The sequence below is a fragment of the Myotis lucifugus genome, unplaced genomic scaffold (assembly GCF_000147115.1).
Source record: "Myotis lucifugus unplaced genomic scaffold, Myoluc2.0 scaffold_61, whole genome shotgun sequence".
NCBI lineage: Eukaryota > Metazoa > Chordata > Mammalia > Chiroptera > Vespertilionidae > Myotis > Myotis lucifugus.
In genome coordinates this window covers 1,823,676-1,838,320 of record NW_005871109.1, presented here as the reverse complement: position 1 = coordinate 1,838,320, position 14,645 = coordinate 1,823,676, and the positions used below count along the sequence as shown (strand labels likewise).

The following is a 14,645-nucleotide window of genomic DNA, read 5'->3' as shown; positions in this document are numbered from 1 at the left end:
GAACCTTGAAAGAGTTGGGACAGTGGAAGGGGATGGGGAGGGTTCTCAGGGGAAGTGGATGTTTGGACAGACACACCCCTCCTGGGTGTGGCAGAGGAAGGACCCTGTGGCCACAGAGCTCACAGAGCCTGGAGAGGTGAGAGCTGAGGGTGGGAACACTGATCCCCAGGCAGTCATATTTGAAAGGATCCTTTCTGAATCCCCTGAAAACACAGAACTCCTAGGACCACCTGGAAAATGGGATTAGAAGCTCACTCTACTCCCCCCAATCCTTGAGCCTCAGACTCACCATGGATACTTTTTTTTTTTAACCTTGAACTCTTCAGGACGATGCAGAATCTAAATGGGGAGTTCCCTGGGCCTCATGGGAGAATCCATCTGACAGCTGTTCCTCTAATGCTTTCTGTCCTAGGTCATTTGGCTCAGTGATTGCTAACAAAGCTGAGGTCAGGGTTCATCCTTTTTTGTGTGGGGCTATTTCGCTTTGCTCCCTGCCATGGTTACAGGCAGAGATGCTAAGCCTGAGCCCCACCAAGGGCTGCTGCTCCACAGAGGTCCAGGGAAAAGCAGATTCATCCCCCCCCCCCCTGCACTTCCCAGCATTTGCCCTGTAGGTGGAGGCCTGGTTAGCTTCTCTCTGTAATTGGACCTCAAGAAAAGCCTGAGGAGGGAAGAGCTGAAGTGACACAGTCAACAGGGCTGCCTATTTCCAGACTTAATTTTGCCAGGAATAAGTGGATTATCTGGACATAATCATAACCCCCACCCCCCAGAGATCTTGGTCAATTCTCTAAAATTGGACTTAGCCCCTTGGTGATAAGTGAAATCCCTTCTCCCTTGGGCGGTATATCCTACCCACCCACTCATTTTAATTTATTTTTTGTATTTCAAAAGCAATACAAGCTTATTGTAAATAGTCCTAGCAGTTCAGAAGACTATAGAAGAAAAAGTGAGACCGCCCCCCCTCCCCCCACCAGCCCTGTATCCTCCTGTACTTTCATATGCACCTACAAACATTGTAGACTCCATTGGTTTTTCCTTAAATGAGCTGCACTTCATTTTTTTTTCTAACTTAAGATATCTTAAGTATAAGATATTTTACAGCAATCAGACTTTGAGGGTAAGGCCCAATTCTTGTTATTCTTTTTAGTAAAGATGACTTGTTAGTAGAGTTGCCAGATTTAGCAAATAAAGATGCAGGCCACCCAGTTAAACTGGAATTTCAGGCAAACAGTGTATAATATTTCAGTGTATATATGTCCCATGCAATCTTTGGGACATACAGATACCCCAAAAAGTGATGTTTATCTAAAAATCAGATTGAACGTGGTGGCCTGTAGTTATTTGGCAACTCTGGGCTTAGTTGACTGATTTTGCTGTTGTTTTATGTAAGATTTGCACAGGAGCTCCAGACCAGGAAAAGGTCCTGTTTCTGGGTTTGGGAAGGGGGGTCCTGGGTCTGCGTTCGCAGGCCTGATGCCTGTGGTGTGTGCAGGGCCAGCTCAGCTGGGCGCCCAGCGCTCATTAAGGCCTCCTTTGGAAAGAGCTGACCTGGGCAGCTGCTTCTCGCTTGGGCTGAGACCTTGGCTCTTTCATCTCAGCTACTGGGTGAAGCCACCAGTGGCAGTGACCTGAAGTGGTGTGGGTGATATTAATTGAATTTTTCCTTAATGAATGCTGGTATTTGTAGGAATTTGCAATGCAAACAGCCAGTCTTTCAAGCGGAGAGTATTGTAATTAGAGCAAGCTTTTAAGATTCTTTGAAGTCCTAAATGTTTATGAAATTCAAATAGGGGTGCCAATCTGCACAATAAAGGGGCTCTTGGTAGTGTTTTTAAAATCTTCTATTTTGTAGATGTAAATATATGCCATAATTAGTAGGAAGTAAGTTGAGGAGTGGGGGCTGAGTTTATTCCTATTATTCTTATTAAAAACAGCTGTGGCAGACCTACAGCTGCCGTCCTTTTGTGCTGGGCAGGGGGTACAAGGGCCCTAAGTGAACAGGTTCAAAGACTTGCTTCCCTACGGGCAGCTTCACGGTTCTCCCCAAGGGCAGGTTGCTTTACTGGCGAATTCTCCCACGGCCATCCAACTTCCCCCACCCCAATCTTCTGTTTGCAGATGTGGGCTGGCTTCCGAGGTCTTGGCCAGGGGCAGGGACGTGCAAAAGAGTGGGGCAGGAGGGTTTGGGAGCAGCCAGCTTCCTCAGAGATGCCCCCTGCCAGATACCCGCCCTGTCAGCACTGGGTGGGGGAGCAGGGGCCAGGGGGACCGCTGCCTAACGCTCACTGCTCACAGCCCAGTGCAGAGTGATTGTCCTTTGGTGCCGTGGAGCAGCTGCCAGGCCCACTGGGTGCCCGGCCTGAGCCTCACCATGCAGCAGCCCTGGATGGCCGCCCACAACTGAGCCCAACTCCCAGTGCCTCCTGCCAAGGAGCCAGATGCTGCCATTGGAAAAAATTGCTTCACAATTTGAAATCTTGGTCCTTTGATCATTGCTCAGAGAGGATGAAGAGGAGAGGTTCAAAGTGGTGGTTTGAAAATGCCAGCGTCTCCTTGAATCCATCAGTGCCTATTATACTCTCTCTTGTCAGGGACTATCCTCTTGATGTTTTCATTTTTGCAACCAAGTAATTCCTGCCCAGCCTCTCCAAGCCTTGGGGTGAAAGGGAGAGATGGGTGGGAAGGATGGGAAGGGCGTGTCTGCCGACTGCTCCTTTCCTGACCGGGTGCCCCTGCCTTTGGGGTTTTCTGCTTCCTCTTTGTACCAGCAGTGAAGCCAGTGACAAAGTAGTGTCACCAGCCAAATACTGCTTCTGCATGAGCTGCACAATTCCCCCTTCACTTGGCAACCTTAGTGCTCACTTTCTCTTACTTCAGCCCCCAGTAGCCAGGTTGCCAGGGGCCTGGGGTTTCACAGAGAGGAGCTCTGCCCCCAGAGCTCTGGATCCTGCATAACTGGGCTAGGCCTCATTTCTTCTCTCCCATGAAATGGGAAGGATCATTTTTGAATATGTAATTAAAAATTATAATTAAAATGACATTAAGTTTTTTTTTTAATTTCAAAAGCATGAAGTCAAATAGTGGAACAATCCGTGAGTAAATGGGCTTACTGACTGAGAGGTAATAGAGAAGGGAACCCAATCCAAAGTCTTGCCTGGTGACTTGAATGCTTTAGCTACAGGAATAAAGTAATGAGTGTAAGAAGGGTGAGTTAGGGGAGAATTTGGGGAGACTCTGTTTCCTTGCTTTCTGACACAGGCAGCTTTCTCTACCTGGCATTGTAACCTGTTCTCCTCACACCTTGTATTGTTTCCCAGGACTTGCCCACAAATACACACAGACATTTTTAATTCATTCAACACACAACTTTAAAGGTTGCCTTTTTGATTTCCAGAAAGAATTCTAGAGCATCTCTAATCATATCCATGTGGGAAAGATGGTAAATTTTGAGCAGTTATGCCCAAAACTTAACACTTGTCATAAACTCACAAATCAGAAAAAACCACTGATTTTCCTGTTTGTAAAAAGTCAGTGTTGCATCTGTGCTGATAAGTGTTGATCGGGCTCAGGCTGGCTCTGTGGGGACAGTGTTTATCTTATGTATTGATCTCAAACCACCATCTACATTGGGTCCCACTTCTGTAGATGTGATTGAGGCTCTGTCTTCATCTCTGTCCTGGTCTATATTTTAAATCAATAAGGTAATAGGAATGGTTGTCAGTTTTATTAACAGCTGTCATTTGTGTAGCACATTACAGCTATGCCTTGTCTCCTATCACCATGGTGGTCTTTGGAAGCAGGTCTTCTCTGTGGTTAAAAATGAGGACATGAGACTCAAAGAAGTGACTGCTGTCCATGCTGTAGTCAGATGCCTGAGATGAGGCAACAGCAGACGAAGCGTCAGAATCTGGACTAGATGGAAGGGAGGTCCGAAATCAGGATGGCGTCTAATAAAAATGAATGTAAAACTTGAATCCTGGGAAGCAGATAGGACCAGCACAACCTTGTGGATGAGAAGGGGGAAAGGAAAGGTGAGATTAAGGGGGAAATGAAAGAGAATTGCAGAGCCCTAGCTGGTTTGGTTCAATGGATAGTGTCGGCCTGCAGACTGAAGGGTCCTGGGTTCGATTCCAGTTAAGGGCACATGCCTGGGTTGTGGGCTTGATCCCCAGTAGGGGGCGTGCAGGAGGCAGCCAGTCAGTGATTCTCTCTCATCATTGATGTTTCTGTCTCTCTCTCCCTTCCCCTTCCTCTCTGAAATCAACAAAAATATATTTATTTTAAAAAAATGAGAGAATTGCAGAATTGTCTTGCAGGCATGTTCTTAGGTCTCATGATTCCAGACTGCAGAGCTCTAGGTAGAAGTTGCAGGAAAGCCAGTTGCAACTTAATGGGTGTGGTGAGTCATGCCCAAGTCCTTATCCATGATATTTGTGAATATATTACATTTCATGGAAAAGGAGAATCAGGTTTGCTAATCAACAGACTGGGAGAATGTCTTGATCTGAGTGGGCACAATGAAATCACAAGGTTCCTTAAAAGCGGAAAAGGAAGGCAAAAGAAGGGATGTAGAGAGATGACAGCTGGCAGTGTGATGAAGACTCTGTCTGGTGTCACAGATTTTGAGGATGGGGAAGGGCTAAGAGACAAGGAATGTGGATGGCCTCTAAACGCTGCAAGAGGCAAGGAAAGAGGTCCTTCCCCAGAGCCTCCAGGAAAGAACGCAGCTCTGCCAGTACCTTGAGCTTAGCTTCATGAGACCCTGTTGGATGTCTGACCTACAGAAGTAGAAGGTCATGAGTTTGTGGTGTTTTAAGCAACAGAAAACCTAACACAACAGGAAAAAAGAACTGCCTAACAATTGGGTCTGTCTCTAGCACATAGTATTTTCTTTTTCTTTTTAAATATATTTTTATCAATTTCAGAGAGGAAGGGAGAGGGAGAGAGAGAAACATCAATGATGAGAGAGAATCATTGATCAGCTGCCTCCCTCATTCCCCCCACTGGGGATCGAGCCCACAAACCTGGGCATGTGCCCTGACCTGGAATCAAACCATGACCTCCTGGTTCATAGGTCAATGCTCAACCACTAAGCCACGCAACGTATACATTTTCCTGTATCTGAAGGTATTCAGCCAGAAGGCAGAGCAGGCCAGGATACTGTAGAACAGTGGTTCTCAACCTGTGGGTCGCGACCCCTTTGGCGGTCAAACGACCCTTTCACAGGGGTCGCCTAAGACCATCCTGCATATCAGATATTTACATTATGATTCATAACACTAGCAACATTACAGTTATGAAGTAGCAGCGAAAATAATTTTATAGTTGGGTCACAACATGAGGAACTGTATTTAAAGGGCCAGAAGGTTGAGAACCACTGCTGTAGAAAGATGTCTGTGTTGAGTTCTAGGAGTAAGCGTTGGTCTCTGAACCCAGAACATAGGCAGTCATCTCTGTTCTAATACAAAAATGGGAAAAGACCCCTTAGAAGGGCCTGTTTTCCTGGACTTGCCTGCCCCATCCAGCCATGGTTTCAAGTGTTTGGTTTGTTTGTTTTTTTAAACACTTCAGAACCTGGCCCATGACCAGCTACGTATTTCCGTCTGGCTATCTGTCCCCAAAGGATAGGATATGGTTTGACTTTGGAATTTGTTGGAAAGATAAATTTGCTGGTTTTAGCTGTTTCTTGGATTTTTGTATTCATTTGCTTTTAGAAAATACCCTGTGGTCAGAGAAAAGCCGATTAGGCAGAAACAGTCTGCATCTCTGATACCAGCACATTTTTTCTCATTTGCTTGCCTCCAGAACTCTCTGAGATGTTTGCCTGGAGTTTTCAGTAGGTTGGGTAATGAACACAGCTTGACTCCCAGACTCATTACAGAGTTTGCTTCCTTTGTTGTTGATTTAATGCAAGCATTCTTTCTTCGATTCTACCTTTGCTTCATGGGAGTTCAGTGACTGCATTTCTTTCTGGGATAATCGTAATATCATCAGCTGACAGGTAATTATCTTTCACATCAATACCTCCTCCTAGAAAATTCCTGGAGAGCAGCTGTGATATGGTTGGATGGCCACATGATTATTTTCCATGTTCAAGAGTAATCGCAAAGCCATTCTAACAGCAAATTGGTTATTTAAAAGGCTGGGGAGCCTTTTAAAATCTAACTTATTAAATTTACACTAATAATAAATATAAAGTTTTCTCCAACTGTTATTTTAAAAAAAGTTAAGGAAACTTAGAAACTTTCAGTCCTTCTTATTTTTTTTTAAAATATATTTTATTGATTTTTTTACAGAGAGGAAGGGAGAGAGATAGAGAGTTAGAAACATCGATGAGAGAGAAACATCAATCAGCTGCCTCCTGCACACCTCCCACTGGGGATGTGCCCGCAACCCAGGTACATGCCCTTGACCGAAATCGAACCTGGGACCCTTGAGTCCTCAGGCCGACGCTCTATCCACTGAGCCAAACCGGTTCTGGCCAGTCCTTCTTATTGAAAACTGAAATACACGGTGCCCTACTGACCTAGCAGTTCCATTTGACACCCAACAAACATGCATACATATGTTCATCAAAAGCATATTTGAAAATGTTCAGAGTAGCACTCTTCATAATAAGTTCGCTATAGAAACATTGCAAATGTCCATCAGTAGTGGAATCATAGATCATGGTATTTTAATTCATTGGACACTCTTAGTTCCAAGGACAAATGAACTCCACACAGCAGCCTGGGCGACTCTCACACTATAATGCTGAGTGAACTAAACACAGAAGACTCAACAGTTATTTAGGATTTAAAAAACTCATGTATAATGTTTTAGGATCAAGGTTGCCCTTGTGGAGTGAGTGCAGGGCTGATTGTGCTGGGTGGGAGGGGGGGTTGTGTGGGTGGGAAGAGGGGATTACTTGGGGAAAGGATTCTGTTCTGTTTCATCTGGCTGCTGGTTCCATGGGTGTGTTCACTTTATGAAAATTAATTAAGCTGCAAGCTTGTGATTTGTCCATTTCTCTGAATATATGTTACACTTTCATTTTTTAAAAAGTTAATCATGATAACTTTAAAACTCATAATTTGTTGAGAAAGTTTCTGAGGGCAGGTTTTCATAATGTGTGTTCTTTCAGAATTTCATTTTTGATAATTCTTGTCATTATAACTACAGGCCATTCATTCCCAATTAAAATGCATTGGCGTTATTTTGGTAATTCTAGGGGTAAAGCAAGGGTGAGATGGTGGGAGTGGTCCACCTCAGGTCCAGGCAGTAAGGAGGCTGATTGTCTGCAGAGAATGTTCAGATGCCAAAACCATTGTTCTCATTGTTATTATGACCAAGTGTTCACAGTCTAAACAGTGCTATTGATAAAATACCCCTCAAGCCCTAGTCGATTTGGCTCAGTGGATAGAGCGTCAGACTGTGGACTGAAGAATCCCAGGTTCGATTCCGGTTAAGGGCACGTACCTGGTCAGGGCTCGTGCAGGAGGCAACCAATCGATGTGTTTCTCTCACATCGGTGCTGCTCTCTGTCTTTCCCTCTCTCTGAAAATCAATGAAAAAAAAATGTATATTTATTTCTATGTTTGCTTTAGATCTTAAGGGTCCAGGGAGTTTGCTTACATTGCAAATCTTTGGCTTGTCAAAAATAATGCTATGGAAATGAATAGAAAGAAAAATAGAGCATGAAAAAGTAAAGCAAAATAGAACATGTAGCTTGTCATTTCCAGGGAAGACCGCCCAAATTAGTACTCTCTTCCACAAAGTGGAAGATATATATATATCTCCTTGGGTGAAGATTAAAAATAAATAAATACCCCTAAAAAAAATAAAATCCTTTGTTGGCCTGAGCCCTAAACTAATTGGTGAAGTCAGTGTTGTGTTTTATTTCATATATACTTATACATATATAATATGCTTCAAATGAGCACCCTTGTATAACTTATTCATTATATCACTAATCCTTTAATAACACATGCAGACTCAGCCTCTTATTTATTTCTAGGGTAAGTTCTTAACAGTTCGGAATCATTTGAGCTGCAGTCTCCAGGAGAGGCTTCTTTGCGGGTTAAACAGTAGAGTCAGAAATGAGCAATGATGACACAGTAATTAGGAGGATGAAGAAACAGAACTCGAGTTACTTCATTTCTGTCATTCTCTGTTACTGCTTCTGGAGTTCTTGTGTTTAAAAATTACAACGAAACGGAGTGCTGATTATTTCTGAAAATAATTTTGTCCAGTAAAGGAAGGGGATCTTAAAAATGATTCGTTCTAGTTGTCAGAACCTAATCAGTATGCCTGCTGTGGGGCAACTCCTATCACCAGCGCTACTTGAAAATGGAAACTCAGAGATGAAAACACAAAAGCTGTGAAAACTTTCAGCAATTTTACAAACATCAAATTAGGGTGGACACTATTCTGAACTTGGTTAACATTTTTACGTTGTATATATGGACAGATTACTATGTATATTTATTTCTATGTTTGCTTTAGATCTTAAGTGTCCAGGTTTGCTTACATTGCAAATCTTTGGCTTGTCAAAAATAATGCCATGGAAATGAATAGAAAGAAAAACAGCATGAAAAAGAAAAAACACATTGTTCTAGGGAGTTGTGGTGTAATTCTTAAGACATCTCCCTCGTTGTTCAATCCCTGAAGTGAGTTAAGGTAGACAGTTTTTTGTTTTTTTAAAATAACCTAATTCCATTCCCTCTCCCATTGACTACTCCACCCATTGCTTATTTCCATGTGCCTCTTCCACGCTCCACCCCTTACACCACAAACACCTAACTGCTTTTGACTACTCATCAGATTTTCACAGCAGCTTGATTACAACAAAATTGCACGTTTGTTTAAATTACAATATTAGCTAGCAGTGCATTTATAGCACACTCTTTCAAAGCTGGGAACTTTTTAATGTTGAAAGGAGGGTGTTGGAGTCCTTACTCCTCAATCCTCTGCACTCTCCTGGACCCTGCTCGCTGCGCCAGTTGTTGGAATAAGTTCTTCCTTGATCCTGCTCACAGCGCCAATTGTGGGAGTACTTACTCCTTGATTCTGCTCAACTATGCCAACTGTGGGGCCTCAGTTCCCCTGCCAGCAACTAGACCTTTATGGATGCTGGGTAGTGGATGGAGAAGATGTGAGAAGTCACAGGCTCATAGGCGTGTAAGAGAGTCTTTATTATCGTCTAAGTAGCCATTGCTACTAAGTAGCCATCAGACAAAGCCTTTCTTCAAAGGAGCCTCACACAGTAGCTGCTGCTAACATAGCAGCCATTGCAAACACAGTAGTAAACGCAGGAGCCATACCAAGCAGCCACACGATGGCTGGTCAGTAACACATCTTTACAGTAACTTAGAGAAAAGAGGCTTCTTTCCAAATAGCGACACCAGTCTTTGGGGTTATAGAAGGGCAGGCCTGCGTAGTACAGTAAGATAGCTGTGTCCTTGCTTTTGCACCTGCATATAGCAGATTCGCCTTGAACACTCTGATAGGATTCCCACGCTCAGATTGGCCTTGAACATCCGGCGCACTATAGACAGGGTTCCCACAGAAGGAAAGTAACAATAATTTGTGATGCACCTTTTCTGCTTCACATAAACTCATCATTGCACCGTTGTCCGGAAGCATCCTAAATATTCATCAGTAGCACACTTATTAACATGGAACATCTGGGCAATGGAATAGTATAAAGCCATTAAAAGTGTGGCTGTTCATTTTTTTAATGGCTATTCTTTTTAATACTGATGTTCTGTGTCAGAACTGCATGAGTTCTAAGGTGTAGGTACAGATGTATTTTTTAAAAACAAGGTTTAGAAGAGTGCTACCGTTTTGGCACAAATGTTTTTACATTTTAAAATGCCAAAACTTGTTGGCACAATCTCCATCATAATACAGCCTTCCCTTGGTATTGGTGGGGGTTGGTTCCAGGAACCTCCACCGATACCAAACCCCACAAGAGCTCAAGTCCCTTATATAAAATGGTGGAGTGTTTGCATAGAACCTACACACATCCTCCCACATACCTTAAAGCATCTCTAGATTACTTAAAATACCTAATACAATGCAAGTGCTATGTAAATAGTCATTAGGCTGTATTGTTGAGGGAATAATGACAAGAAAAGTCTGTTCATGTTCCGTGGGCCTGTGTAGTACACGTCTGCAATAGCAGAACATGTTTTTTCGAATATGTTCAACTCACACTTGCTTGAATCTGCAAATGCAGAAACCACGGATAGGGAGGGCCAACTGCAGTTAAGATCATTAACCCCACGCAGAAGATCGCTGGTAATCCTGACACTACAAAACACCGGAGCTGCCTCTCAGAGCCACGTGTTCTCCGCTGGAGGCAGAACAAGGCAGCAGCAGTTCTCAAAGGCCCACTCTCAGGGGCTGTGGAAAGCCGGGTGGTGACTCCAGTGTCAGGGCTCCAGGGTGCCTCAGATTGTCAGCACCTTTCTCCTCTGGAGGCTGGAGCCCAGGGAGATGCCTGGGTAGCTCAGGTGCAGTCTTCAGTTAGGGAACAAATTCTCTTTTTCCCTCCTCTAAGCAACTCTTTCATGGAGCCAAATGGCAAGCCTTTGAATGTGAGAAAAATGCACACCTGGCTATTTTTTACTTATTTATCATTTAGGCCCCATATAATTAGAAAAAACTAAATGTGAGGGAGTGTTGCTAAATTTATGGATAATATAAAACCTGAAAAGTACCGTAAAAGCAGATTGGGATCCAGTAAAGCGGCTATACACTGGTTGTTAGCGATTCCTAGTTTCTGGGTAAGTTAATGACTGCAGTTGAGCACTGATTTTAGCTTTGCATTTCTTGGCACATGAGGTAAAAAGGGGAATATAAAGTATATGGTTCTTTTAATATGAAGCCAGAAAATAGGAAGTTTTGCCTACGGGAAAGGATATTTCCTGATACTCAACTCAAGAAGGAAATTCAAATACAGATCCTTATTAAAAACTAGTGACCTGGTGCACAAAATTTGTGCACATTAAAAGGGAATTAATTAGAGGAAATATTTTAATATTGCTATTTGCCCTTTCTCTATAATAGAAGTATCAGAGATGAAAGAAAATTAGTAAAATGTATATGAAAATCTTCCTCCTGTCAGTGCCATGGGAACCAGAGTCAAGAACCCACCCACCTACGTGCACTTCAAAATTGCATGAGACCCAGACCCAGCTGGCCCCACCCCCATTGGGCTAGACCAGCCGTGGGCAAACTATGGCCCGCGGGCCGGATCCGGCCTGTTTGAAATGAATAAAAAAAAAAAAAAAAAAGACCGTACCCTTTTATGTAATGATGTTTACTTTGAATTTATATTAGTTCACACAAACACTCCATCCATGCTTTTGTTCCGGCCCTCCGGTCCAGTTTAAGAACCCATTGTGGCCCTCGAGTCAAAAAGTTTGCCCACCCCTGGGCTAGACCCAGACCCGACCGGCCCCACCCCCATCAAGCCCCACTGGGTGGGGGGCGCAGCCTCAGGTCCCTGCTGATTGCTCATTAAGGCTCGTTATGGGAACTCAGCCTCCACTGTGGGCGCAGCCATCTTGTGTTACGGAATCCCTGCCTCCGTTATGGGCGCATCCATCTTGACCGTTATGGTGTGACGGTCAATTTACATATTCCCTCTTTATTAGATAAGATATGGAGAAATTGACTTGGGTCTTCATGGTGGTTGGTTAGTGCCCGTCGAGGTATTGAAACTAGCCAGTCACAATGTGCCAAACCTCTCAAAACATGTATCGTCTCATCTGTATGTCAGGTCTCATTGTCTGTGTCTCACCAGTCACCACAGTCGTCCAGCTCTCCTCTCTCATTCGACTGCTTAAGGCCTCCTGCCACACCTCTCCATTCACACTCACACCCCCCCCCCCCCCCCGTAACTTCTCCGGGCTGTGATCAGGGCTGACTTTAGAGGATACAGGTCTGATTATACCCCATCACTGTCTCCATCCCATGTGCTTACAACTCTCACGTCCCTCTGGTTAGGATAAGACCCAAACCTTCCCACCTCCCCAGCCTCTTCTGCCACCCTTTCTCCCTTGCTATCTGTTCCAGCCTTTTTTCATTCCTTGTTTCCCACCATGTGCCCTTGGAACATGGCCTCTCTCTCACCACATGCTCTGCCTGCCTCAGCCAGCAGTTCTTCCTTTGGGTCTGAGCTGCATCATCCTCCGAGCCTCCCTGACTCCGAGGGCCCCGCTGCACTGTTGTTTGTTCTCCTGTCCCTCTGTGCCTCTCTCAAGAGTGCTTATCTCCGTTGTGATGTCCTCCCAACTAAACAGGAGTTGGCTCAGCTGTTGTTTTGTTGCTGTTAATCCTCATCCAAGGATATTTGTCCATTGATTTTTAGAGAGAGTGAAAGGGAGGGGGAGAGACAGAGAGAGAAACATCCATGTGAGAGAGACACATCAGTTGGCTGCCTCCCACACGAGCCCCAACCAGAGCTAGGGATAGAGCCTGCAGCCGAGGTGCGGAAGCAAACCTGGGACCCTTCAGTCTGCGGACCGATGCTCTATCCACTGAACCAAACCAGTTAGGGCAGCTGTGCTCACTCTTTGATCCCAGCTTCACATCCCCTACCTGATGAGCAGTAGGGGGTCAGGAGATATTCAAGAGAAAGGAACCATCTATCAGTACCATCCATACACCTAGATGCGAGCCTCCCAGCCTCTTCCTGAAGCACGGTTCTGATCACGTCGTTTCCTTGTGCCAAAACTTTCAAGAAGTCCCCATTTCCTGCAAGGTAAAATCCACACCCTTTATTTAGCCCTCCACAAGCTGGGTCCAGTTGTATTTCTAAACTTGCACTTTTGACATGATACTGATTTTCTATCTAAATTATAACTATTTCATGTATGTATCTCCCACATAAGGTTGTAGTCAAGTCCTTCCTATATAGTGTCTAGCATGAGCCTTACATAGTAGGTACTCATAAAAATGTGTTAAATGTATGGAGGCTTATGTTAAATAATCGCATCTTTGTAAGTGAGGGTTTAATGGCAACCAATTTCCCTCTAGATGCTTAATTTATAGTAAAGTTTCTGTTTTGTTTGTTTTTAAATCTACACTAATAAAAGAGAAAAATGGTAATTGGCGTACGACCGCTACATCAATGATGAGAGAGAATCATTGATTGGCTGCCTCTTGCACGCCCTCCACTGGGGATTGAGCCTGCAACCCAGGCATGTGCCCTTGACCGGAATCGAATCCCGGGACCCTTCAGTTCGCAGGCCAACGCTCTAGCCATTAAACCAAACCGCCTAGGACCTGTTTTTAAATATGTAGCAAATGGCCAGTCAGCTGTCAACTCTCCTGTTCTTTTAAATATCTCTAAAGATGAGTGAATCTGAATTCAGTTCATATACGCTTGACCCTGGAACAACATGGGTTTGAACTGCACGGGTCCACTTATACACAGATTTGTTTCAACAAATGTTGTAATGTATTTTCTCTTCCTTATGATTCTTTATTTTTTCTCTAACTTACTTTACTGTAAGAATACAGTATATAATAAATGTACAAAGTAAATGTTAATCAATCGTTTATGTTGTCAGTAAGGCTTTTGGTCAATAGTAGGTATTCGTAAAGTTTGGGGGGAGTTAAAAGTTGTATGTGGATTTTCAACTGTGCAGGAGACAGAGCCTCTAATTCCCATGTTGTTCAAGGGTCAACTATACATTTGTAAAGACCACATGGATCTTCTCTTACAAGGATACAGCATTACTTTGATACAGAATGCCAGAAAGTAAAGCAAAATAGATTCATGTAGCTTGTCATTTCCAGGGAAGACCGCCCAAATTAGTACTCTCTTCCACAAAGTGACCAATGAGCCAGCACACTTGTTTCCAGATGAGCATCACCTCCGCGCCTCCACTCAGGAGGTCGGACCCTGACCGCTATGGCTGGTTGCCATGACTCCTGCAATGAGAGCATAACCCTCACCTCCATTTCCTTCCAACAGGCCGATTTAAACTGCAATATTCAAGATGATGCCGGAGCTTTTTACTGTGTAACCAGTCAGTATGAGAGTTCTGAAAACATGACAGTCACCTGTTCCACCAAAGTTTGCTCCTTTGGGAAGCAAGTAGTAGAAAAAGTAGAGGTAAGTTGGCCTCTGTATCCTGGAACCTTCTTTCAGGGCCAGACTATTGCTGTCCTTTAAATCTTTCTGGGGTAGAGTTTTACCTTTTTTTTTGGTGTCTCTTCCTTCTGACCCACCCCCCACCCCCATTACTTCTAAAAAGGCAAAATGGTTTGAAAGTAACTGAAAGAAGGCCAGGAGGAAGTCCCACGCCAGCCCTCTTGACTGTTGAAGTTGGCCCTGCCGTCCCAGCCAGCAGTGTTTTAGTCCCGGAGGAGGCCTCATTGGGGGTGGCCTGGTGTGGAAGCTGCCACCCATCAGATGAAGCCTCGCCACCTACCCCATGTCCGAGGGCACTCCCAGCCAGTGGAATGCGACTGATGGACCCTGGCCTTCTAAACCCCGATACCTTCCGTTTGGTGGTGTTGCTTTTGCCATTTCTACCCCTTCCATTATATTGGTTTTAACCCATTGTGTGCCATACACGTCTGTAGATGCAAGCGGTGGACCTTCCCCACATGCTATGCATGTCCATAAAAAAGAAATGTTTTCC

General features: G+C 44.2%; 1 protein-coding gene across 8 annotated transcripts in view; it reads left to right on the top strand.

Annotated features, from left to right (window-relative positions):
- Positions 1-14,645, top strand: part of TEAD1 (TEA domain transcription factor 1) — a 246,393-nt gene that overhangs the window by 220,798 nt on the left and 10,950 nt on the right. For all 8 annotated transcript variants that reach the window (XM_023754525.1, XM_023754523.1, XM_023754521.1 and 5 more), the window contains one exon: positions 13,973-14,113. In XM_023754525.1, coding sequence (XP_023610293.1) covers positions 13,973-14,113 — 141 coding nt within the window. The remainder of the gene's footprint in view (positions 1-13,972; positions 14,114-14,645) is intronic.